The 11,143-nt window shown below is 37.8% G+C and overlaps 1 protein-coding gene across 1 annotated transcript; it reads right to left on the reverse strand.

Annotated features, from left to right (window-relative positions):
- Positions 1–1,864: 1,864 nt before the first annotated feature.
- Atg5 (autophagy protein 5) lies at positions 1,865–5,412 on the reverse strand. The gene is made up of 7 exons (XM_080282970.1): positions 5,375–5,412; positions 4,700–4,888; positions 4,041–4,126; positions 3,598–3,714; positions 3,306–3,430; positions 2,546–2,746; positions 1,865–2,208 (listed from the first exon to the last, which is right to left on the reverse strand). Exons 2-7 carry the CDS (start codon positions 4,853–4,855, stop codon positions 2,087–2,089), a joined length of 807 nt encoding a protein of 268 aa, XP_080139096.1. The 5' UTR covers positions 4,856–4,888; positions 5,375–5,412; the 3' UTR covers positions 1,865–2,086.
- Positions 5,413–11,143: the final 5,731 nt, after the last annotated feature.

Consider the following 11,143-nt stretch of genomic DNA (forward strand, 5'->3'; position numbering starts at 1 on the left):
TTTATTTATATCATCATCATCATCATCATCATCATCATCATTCAGATCTCCTTTCTCACCCTAAGGACTGCACCAATGAAAAGCTGATGCTTTTGCATGTAAAGTGACACGTAAATTACAGTTTCAAACAAAAATGAATAACGAGATACTGTGAATGTTCTTGACACATTTTTTTTTTTTTTTCTTTTTTTAATTAAGCAAAATGGAGCTTGCAGTCATGGTTTTGGCTTTTCTTAGCTTACATTAATATGGCTTACCAGAAACAAGAAAATAATGGTTATGAGAAATTTCTGTGATGGAATAATATTTTTTTGGCATTAAAACTGAAAGTGCAAGCAGCATTAACGTAGATCAAAGGCAAAATGTACGTCAAGGAGGTACTGACAGTTTACAAGTATTATATATATTTCAGATGGAAGTCTTCCATGCTTCCACTTGTTAGCATTAACAGTCTCCCATATTTTTAAAGCTTTATAGAGCCGAGAAAGTTAATGTGATGGAATGGAATGGTAACACACGAGGTATGCACAGTGGGGTGAGATGGAGTTAGAATGTGAAAAGAACTAAGCATGCAAGAGGTATGGGATGTAATGGGTCAGAATTAAGCTGAATGTGTGGACCCTGGAGGGATGGGGTGATGAAAGACCCAGAAACTAAGAAAGAGAGAGCAATAAGTAGGAGAATTTATCTACACCATACCCAGTGAAAAACATAAGCTGACATACTTTCCTCATTAGCCAAGTCAACACTTTATCTCCCAGTATTGATCTTAATTTGATGGGTAGAATTCTACAGAGCTTTCTTTACAACATATCAAGACCAACATATAATGAATTCAACAAGATATATGAAGGTAAAAACTAAATATGACCCCTCCAGTTTATCAGACTTTAGCTTACTGGTATATAATTACAACCAATCTCTTATGATCCCATAGCTGAGTCAGGAGGACCTAGGTCAGGGAATGCACAAGCCTGGACTACCATAGGCCTTAGCTGACTAGAGTCCCATATAATAACATTCTACTGTAAAGAGGAGCTAATATGTTGTATATAGTCTGTACTAGAGTGGCTGGTTTGCATAACTCTGATGTGGGCACAGCTCTACCAGCTATACACTTTCACACCACAAAGAGGTGACTGCCCTCACCCATTACTTCAAGCATGGGTACAAGGGTGGAATGTATCTGTAGAAGAGACTTTTGAACTACAAGGATTTGACACTGAATTTATTAACCCCTTTAGAACAAAGGTTCTGTCCTACGCTGGATAAAATCATTGGGCATCAGGAAGAATAAAATAAAAATTGCATACTACAGCTGAGGAAGATATAAAACACATCTCAGATGGCTCGCTGTATGATATATAACATTTACAATGGAAACAAGACTAAAGTACAGGTGCTGAATTTCTGTTTATCAGCTTATCATTACAATAAACACAATTTCAGCATGTGGGTAGACAGTTATCCCTCCCTATTAGCAGGGGAGAGGGAACAAAAACCCCTGCAAAACACCAATTTCTGTGAATAATATGTAACCATCTAAAAAAGACCCTGGTGTTGGAAAGAGACACGTTTACTGACATAGCTGGGCAGCTCTGTTGCCTGGCTGTACAAACAGCCCTGAATTCTCTTGTCCATCCTCTTAAAGGAGGATGGTGGACTGCAGGAGGGGGGACATCAGCCTGCAGTCCACTATAATTACATTCAGTTAAATCTGGGGTTACAACTACTAAAACTAATACTATTACTACATCTACTATTACTACTACTACCAGTACTAAAAAGGTCCTTACAACCATAACTATATGACTGCTCAAAAGCCTTTTGTAGTACTCCAAAACATAGACATCAGACTCTACAGTACATGTTTTAAGTGTATTTTCAAAAGACTTTACAAATCAGGTTGTTAAATCATCCCCAAATACATCCTAGTCTAGTGCATTTTGAGATGCTTAATTAACCTACGAATAACCAAAGCAAGGAGGGATAACTAATTCTCAAATATTACCATAAAATGAGTAAGAAAGGAAAGCAACACTAAAAAGTAAGATCACAGAAAACAAAATGATAAATACTGGGCATGCTAGCTCTGTGCTGGTATATGGGAGATGTGGAGGAAGTTGTCTGGGTGACTGAGATGTTCACTGAGCCACTGCAGAGGTGTGTCTCGGGGAATTTCAATGCCGTGGATGACAATACGATCACCTGAAATGAAGACATGTACAGTTATTCCTCACTTAACACTGTAGATCTGCTCCTATAAACTACTGTGTTACAAGGAAATTAAGTGAGGGTTGTACTCCAGCAAGAGACATATGCTTAAACATAATCAAGGCTGCAAATAATAACCAAACTAGGTTATATGTTGTGACTGGGTGTATCAATGAGCATTAAATGTTAAAGTTCATAATCAAGTTTGCCAGTTGCCCCTCCATCTGCCAGTTCCCCATCATTAACACAGTATCAGCAGTATCGAAAAATTTATGATACCTTGAACACATCCTTGACTAACAACAATAACTGCCTGAGTTCAATGACCTACCTTCCTGTGCAGTGCTAGGTAAGTATTCATTCAGTAGGTCTTCTAGTGTGGTCTTGCGTCCATCATCAGTGACTGGTTTGATGAGACGCTGGACTGATGGGTAAGACAAGGAGTGAAGTCGGAATGGAATAAACTTGAAGCCTTCCTCTGGTGTGCATTCCATTAGCTTGCGGTTAATTGCCCAAAACTGATCAAATTTATCTGAAATGTGTAATAAAATACAATATACTTCTTATACTTTATAATGATATCTACTTTATCATTACCCCATCCCTAATTCCCACCAAGAGTCCAGGTGAGGTAGGATACACAAACAAAGAAAAGAAAAACATAAAAACAATCAAAGAACAAGCACAGTGATATGAACTCCACAATCATCCACACATAACATCAGCCTGGAAATTAAACATGTAAAACTATACTAAAACTGAAGACACAAACATCACAGAAAAATTTAAATCTATCCCCACATCTTTAACATCTTCAGTCTGATGGCATTATCTTATATTTTAATCAGGCAACTGATAACTTTATTTTATACATCAATCAGCCTACCACCACACAAATTTCTTTACCTTCAGAGGGATGGCTAGAAGTGAAGGGAATAGAAATGAACTCCACTAACCCTTATTATCATATGGTCTTCTATAAACTAAATACAGTACACAAAAGCCTGGAGGCAGAAAGACTAAACTGAATAATATGTCATAACAGTGAAGGATTAAAGGGCAAAAACAACCGTAGAGTAAAATAATATTACCATTACAGAGGCCCATCCACAGTTGCTTGTGATCTTTGCCTTGCATGCTGGTGATAATCTGTCCTCGATGCTTCAGTCCATCAGCTTCCTTTAGTGACGACAAGAAGTGTGATTCAACTACTTCCCTGTTGAAGCAAAGGTGATAAACTTTCTTGGCACAGTGACACATTTTAAATTCCATTCTTGCTATTTTCAGATGACAGGATGAGATATCAGGCTGTGAAGTTAACTGAGGCATTGCAATCAATCATATAGCAATGGCTGGCTTATACAAGAACACACACGTACACACCTGGATGAGCATCGAATGAGATCTTGGTCTGGGAAATGTGAGAAGTGTGCTGTAAGTGACCATGGCAGTGATGAACCTCCACAGTGTAGGTCAAAGAGCACTCCCACAGGATAGTGCCTGAAACGATACCAACAATTGTTATTACCAAATCATCGCAGCAATATTATCATCATCATCATCATCAATTTCACCATCATCTTAAGCCATCATCATCATCAAGTTAACCACCAATATAAACATATCTTCATCATCACCAATATCATCATCACCACCATCATCATCATCATTAATAACTTTTCCCTGCTTAAGACTGGGTGAGGTAGGATCCAGTCACATGAAATTCAATGCAGTACATCTGTAACTAAATAAGCTCTTAATTTCCATCATCAGAGTGCAGAGGCTAAAAGAGTTACACTGGACTCTTGATATATAAAATTTCTTACCATTTCAAGGGCATGCCATCACTCTCCAACCACATCTCCTCCTCCTGAAGATCTTGTGGAATAAATCGCAGGAAATGTTTACGTACCTGGAAAAAAAAAAATGATTACTATTTCTTTCTATTATTACTGGTCAATTTATATCCTTTATGAAACAAATCAGTAATTAATTATGAAGATCAATAGTTGTCAGATAACCATGATAAAATACTCTTGCTTATTGACTGAGTTTGTTAATCAGCAAATAATACACCTTGCAGAAAGTGTCATCAAAATATATATAAATGAGAAACAAGGTGAGTTGAAATGTGACATAAATGAGACAGAACACAAAAGAGAACTGATGAGAAAGACAAGAATTGAAAGAGAGAAATGAGATGAGAAATGGAGATGAAACGAGACCAAGAAGCATGGAGAGCAGAGCAGAGGACAGAGGAAACAGAAACTATGATCTGTTGACAAAAACATGACAAAAAATGAGAGGAGACAACAGACAAGATGAGAGATGAGGGACAAAGTTGAAAGATGAGAGGTAAAGAAGAAAAATGAGAAAGATAGATAGATGAAAAGATAAAGATGAGATAAAGGTGAAAGATGAGAGGGATAAAGAGTAGAAAAGATAAAGACGAGAAACAAAAATTGTAACTCCCATCTCAGCGTACTTTATCCATAACCAGTGGGAAGTATGAGAGTCGCGGCACCATAATATAGTAAGGATCGGGAGCACTCAGGGTACTGTAGTCTTCACTGGCCAGCTGTACGCAAACCGGAACTCTTCCATCCCACACCTCGCGCAGAATCTCTCGGTCATCGGCCATCTTCCACTTTATGCCCTTACTTGTGACAGTCAGCTGAAATCAAGAGCAGTATGGCTTCACTAATGGCCTGTAATGGTTTTGGCCATTTTTTTTGTTTCCTTGAGGGCATCTGATGTGATTCAGTCAATTCTACCTATCAGTCTGTAGCCACACGCCATAATCCTGTAAGGGGTGGCAGTTTGACTTTGGGTTAGTTTTACGGGGAGGGGCACTAACCCTCCGCCAACCCACTTGCTGACATGCAGGGAACACGTAGCTGGGTTGGCTATATGGTTATTTCCAATACTGATTTATTTTTTAATTTTATCGTAAGGCACCACAACAGGACATTTTTAGCAGCAACCTACCCTATTTAACCTAACCTAGACCCATGTAAATTGACCCTAAGTGCCAGGAAATCCATTTGGGGGCAGTATCATCAGGTGTCAAGAAAAAAGGAAAAAGCCTCTATATTATTCAGCATGTGTAAGATGTTAAATGGGTTATAAGGGTTGAGCCCTAAGTATGTGAATTACTTACCTTTGTTTAACTCCTTTCAAACCAGCAGTTGTTGCACTAATTATTGCCACAAACCATTCATCAAGCCAATAATTCTGCCTTCTTCTGTAGTTTGCCAAAAATTTACATCACTGCCATCCCTAGTTGTGTGAAACCTTTATTATTCTGAAATACTGGAGGTGTAGTTGACTCCCTCTCCAGACAGCCCAGTAGGGGGTAAACAAACATCAAAATCCTGCTTTAGATCACTGTTAGGAGTTTCTTTGGGTCCTGATCCTCAGAGTGCAATGTAATATTCTTAGCATAGGTCGTAGGTACAAGTATGTACACTACAGCACCACAGAAAAACGAATAATTGGCAAACGTCAAATATCACCCAACCCCCAACCTTCTTCTTCTTCTTATCTGTCAAGTCTATGATCCACGGTCATTATAATGGTAGACTTTCCTAGTCTTGCTCCCATGCCTGAAATGGCTCGAACTCTGTTCTGGTGATGGTGATCTCTCAATCACCTATTTATGTGAGAATAGTTCAGGGCGTGAGATAACAGTTTTCATATGAGTTTAATAAAACTTAGCGGAAAGGTAGTCATCCAATGATTTTTTTTTTTTTAGAACAGGATGCTAAAGGTCAAGGTCACTGTTGACCTTGACGTTTGACTTATTGTTCTAAAAAATCACTTATCCTTTGTTATACATATTTACTCCTAACCAAACACTCTGATTTTGATCCACTTCTATCTTCAGTTCTCTGTCAGTGCAGCTGCACAGTTTAGTAGTAGTAGCAGAGTAATCCTGTCTGTCTGGCCAAGCAGACCCATCATTTGCAGGCATTAATCATCCCTGCAGGGCCATCCTGTGCAGTGAACAGATGTCCCCTTGTAGTGGACAACACCTTGCCATTGCAAGGCACGGGGAAGTGTGGATGCTTGGTTCCTTGATGGACACCGCATTTGCATCTCCTCACCCATGTTAACAGGGGCACTATAGTCGGTTCCACATCACCTCATTATCTGGCTATATGGTTTTCACCCAGCGTTGCATTTGGTTTCCTGGGTTAGAGGAGACCATTGTGTCAGAAAGTGTAGAGTAAGCATCGGAAAATGTAGGCAGCATGACTTCTTGCACAACTTTGTAGTCCACTTTTCCATCTGTTTCATATGAATTTGTCCTAAGCTGAGCCATGCTCATCTTCCTTTCCATTGGTCATTTAAAAATTACCTTCTTTGTTTCTCATATCCATTTTTCTCCCACCCCTATTCCCAGATACATTAAACCAGCAGCGTACACTGGTAGACCAAGAATTCTGAACTTGTATTGCAGATTCAATCTTCAGATCAAACTGGCACTTCTGGGGGCATGTTCAAGCATTTCCAGCAAAAACTGAAGACATAAGAGAGTTGGGTACTATGATCATCACATTTTTTTCTTCCCTATCTATATATACTCTGTACACTTAACTTGTCCTTTCTCTGTCATTTCTCCACTTTGAATTCAGGGCCTAAGTAAGAAAACAATATACTCTCTTCACTTTGACCTAAAATTAACTTGTATCCAACTTCACTGGTGAGTAATGGCAAAGTACTGTTAGTGCATGGCACTAGTCATGAAGAAACACTGTGGAAAGGATATAAAGCTGTAATATTGCCTTTTTCACTGCTAAGTGAAATCTGCTAGAAAATGATGAAGGTCGGCCAAATTACGGTGAATGAAGTATAGAATGCAGTGCTATCCTCGAAGAAGTGCCAAAGAGAAGGTAAAGCCACAATGTTTTTTTCTGCTACTGAATTATGGGAAATCGGATGCAAAAATCTCTGCTAAGTTCAGGTGGATGAAATATAGGTCCATCTATTCATCCATCAACCAATCCTATGTTGCCCCATGAGAAGCATAGGAGCCCAGGGCTAGGCAAGTTGGTTCTGACATTTAAGGTAACATTAATGAAACACAAATAAGCCTTCAGGTATTCTTTTAATACAATGAGCAGTGCAGCTAAACTAACACAGGTACAATGGTAAATTGAGGCACAAATCAGTAACATGTTCCTGTGAATACAAAAACAAATTCACTCCACTATTTGTAATGCTTTGTCACTTATTCAAGTATCTGAATGGTCATGGGAACAAGAGTTTGCAACATGAAGCACAGCATATCAAACAAAAATTGTGACACTGTCCCCATACTAACTCACTAGCCTCCATATGGTACCTGACCACATAGAAATGATTACCAATTTGTCCTCTTATTTGCCAGAAGGAGGCACACTCATTACAGTAGGCCTACAAGGGGAAAATAATAGTGCATGAATAAAACTGAGCAAAAAATAAAAAATAAATAATAATAATAATTAAAAAAAAAGTTACAACTACTCTGTTAGTTGTAAGCCAAGATACATGGCAAACATTGGACTAACCAAACAGTTGCCCAAGATTGTGCTCCATTTTTAATACGCACATCAATACTGTTTATCCCTTGAATTAATCATTCACAAAAACATAATACATACTTGGGATGAAAAGAATGGAACAAAAATGTAGAATGTACAAATGTGTGCAGATATGCACTATTTACATGAAAAAAATATTTGGTCAATAAAGTACATTCAAAACAAAACACAATGAAACAAAGAAACATAAGAAATATTTTGGGTAGAATATGTAAACAAATTCAATATGGTGTGAGATGACTGAGATCAGATGCCCTGTGCAGGGAAATGGGTGAGCTTGAGGTGTGGAAATGATATAAATTACAGAATGTGGGAAGAATAGATAGCACCTACATGCACTTTCAATACAATTTTGCTGAAATGTGAAGTCAATCATCCGTTATTAGGCTTTCATATAATGGTTATGACTTACTAGCCACAGATTTTTAACTAAAATATACAGTATCTGTCCTTACCATTACTGTACGTAGGAATTTACAGATGTAGGTAACTTACAAAGTATTCACAATGAGGATCTGCTTGTAAAATTATGCATCATATTTCTACTGTATATGGTGTGTTACTATATGGTCTGCAATTTGATGGCATTATACGAACTGGACTAAACTGTACATTATATCCTCATGTATGCATACTTCTTATCACCTGATGTAGAGAGAAGCTGGTTCAAAATGGCTAATAATGATAAACTTCACTAAAAATGAACATTGGAAACCTGAGAAATCAATAAATACAGAATTTATGTACATTAACCTTTCATTATACTGTATAGGCCTATCATTAATAAACTACTTCATTTTGTAACTTGCTTGTTTCTTCATGTGACCAGTACAGAGCATAGATTAATGATTTAATACATGATCTACATTTAAATATGACCACTGCTGAAGCTAGAGTATGGGTTAAGTACTGAAAAAGACAAGTCGGTATTACAAATGCTATTTTCTGAGGTATAAAGATTCATAATTATCTCACTTTCATACTTTCTTTTTTTGCTTTTGGTTCTCACTTCCTCCCATCCTTACATGGGGAAAAAAGGTAAGGATGATTATGATGATGATGATCCTGACAGCGGCCTCACTTTCGTATTTTCTGTTTTCTTGGTTTTGGATCCCACCACACCTCTTTCACAGGTAAAAGTTTGGATGACGGTAAAATGCCTGGTGGTCTGAGGGGTTAAGATATGCATCTCAGTGGTGGCCTTGCCTAATTTACAAACATGGGGTCAATACTGAGTTGCATTCTTAAATTGCAAGGGGGAAAGACAAGCCCTCAGTTCCACACAATAATTTCTAAAGATTTGGCCCTACTGTATCACTGCTAACTGCACTGTGTAAAGTGCGATGCAGGCTGAACAAGTGTAATAACCGTGGATAAAACCTTGTGGCTTGCCCTCCCCTTCACAAAACAAGTTTGTCTTCATTACATGTCCAAAGTGTGTTTCAAAATACCAGCGTTTTCCTCCTATCAGTGCTGTCAACAGGAGGGAACTGGTAATTATTCTTGGCAGCATCAGAATTTAAATACACACACTTTTTATAACATACTATGGGCACAACTGCAAAATGGACATAAAAACAGGCAACCTATAACCATGACATGGTGGTATGCGACTACTGAAGGATATTCCATTTCTGGGAACAGGCCAGTCACTTATCCAATTATGTTCAGAACTCCATTAGTCTATCCTTTGACCCCTACACTTCAAAAGAATATTGTATGGGACTTGCTGCTCATATTCTTTTCATACTCTTTTCTTAATGCATGATATTCATTGATTGTGGAAAAAAAAAAAAAAAAAAAAAAAAATCCATGTCCCGTATAATTTACATGGTTATCATAGGTTATGGTACTTTACAGGGACCTTCTACTTAAGCTGCATAAGAAATCAAAAGCCTTTATGAATAAAGCACATTTTCTACTTATGAAAATATCATCTGTAAATACCCACCATATGTTGTCTTCTACAGTATAATACTGTACTATTATTACCTTCACAACTTACTGACAATGAATGAAGAAACTAGCAAGTAAATTTAGCAAATTCATGAAATAGTCCTGTATTTTAAATATAGACGGTGGTTTATATACTGCATCCTGGAGGTATCCGTGTTGTGAGAACAGTTCAGTCTGCTGGTGTGAGTGGGACAAATATTTTGGCTGCACTGACACTGCTAATCAACAATGCAACCACTAAGCATACAAAAAAAAAAATTAATAAAAAAAAGAACACCATACAGCACAAACAGGTTACTGGAGGTAAAAAATTATGCAGGGTCGACACTTATCAGGCTGACTAAGCCTTCCCCACAACACAAAAGAACACACCAGCTAAGTGTAATACACAGACCACCTGATTTTTGTCGCCTAGGATTACAATGATACTGGTGAAGCTGACACAATGGACAAGAATTTGTACGTCTGAGGATAAAATTTAATCCCATCAATCTGGTGACATGCGTTTCAGCTTACTCTTGCTATCACCTGAAAATCTTGTTCTGATTTGGGCAGACCTTCTGAACTGGAAGGGTTTGATACAGCCTTCATTAACTCTTTCACTACTGTGGTGTCTCCTAAACTAAATAAATCATCTGCTTATAGGAAGACTGAGAAAATACGTCTTGTTTCAAACAGCTGATTTAATGCAGAATAAGAAAAATATCAAATTAAATGGATAAATGATGGCTTTCTATGGCAGTCTGCCTGCAACAAAGGCAAATGTGTATTTTCATAGTCTAGAGAAAAATAGATACGTTTACGTGAAGCTACAGTGTCAGGCGAAAGTTTTTGGCTTATCAGATAGAACCAGGATTCCGGGGGCTTGAATGATGAGTGAGTGGAAGATGTAAAACTGTAAATAGTGAAAGGAGAAGAAATGCACTGACTTTTCTGATGACCCATTCAAAACTACATGAAAGAGACTGTGTAGGGTTTCTCTTAACCTCTGCTGACTGCTCTCTCTTGTGGGATGCTGGCTGATCACACCTAACAAGCAAACGAACTCCAAAAATTACCATCAAAAGTTTGGCACCTTCTTTCCCCTTCACAAGTTAAACATTGCAACGTAAACATCTGACTCTGATCATGCAGTTTTTTTATTTCTCATTTGCTTCAGTTATATTTACTGTACCAATGATGAGATTTTCCACATAATGGTTAGAGACAGCCTTAATGTTCCCCTTCACAACAAAAGATCTACCCAAAGCTAAATAGAATAATCTGGAGATGGCAAAAATAAAACTTAAAAATACGTTACCAGACCGACAGGATTAAGTTTTTAGCATAGAGCCATTGGTGAGGATGACTAACATGAAAAGGAATTCAAAAAATACCATAATGCAATT

Source organism: Coenobita brevimanus, chromosome 12 (assembly GCF_032717465.1).
Source record: "Coenobita brevimanus isolate Jiangsu-jjx chromosome 12, ASM3271746v2, whole genome shotgun sequence".
Classification (NCBI taxonomy): domain Eukaryota; kingdom Metazoa; phylum Arthropoda; class Malacostraca; order Decapoda; family Coenobitidae; genus Coenobita; species Coenobita brevimanus.

Excerpts from the sequence above, each read along its gene's own strand:
- Atg5 (XM_080282970.1), bottom strand. The coding sequence starts at position 4,855 with ATGGCCGATGACCGAGAGATTCTGCGCGAGGTGTGGGATGGAAGAGTT. Across the intron at positions 3,715-4,040 it reads GATGGCATGCCCTTGAAATG|GCACTATCCTGTGGGAGTGC; the intron begins GTAAGAAATTTT and ends GTATCGTTTCAG. Across the intron at positions 2,747-3,305 it reads GTGGATGGGCCTCTGTAATG|ATAAATTTGATCAGTTTTGG; the intron begins GTAATATTATTT and ends TACACATTTCAG.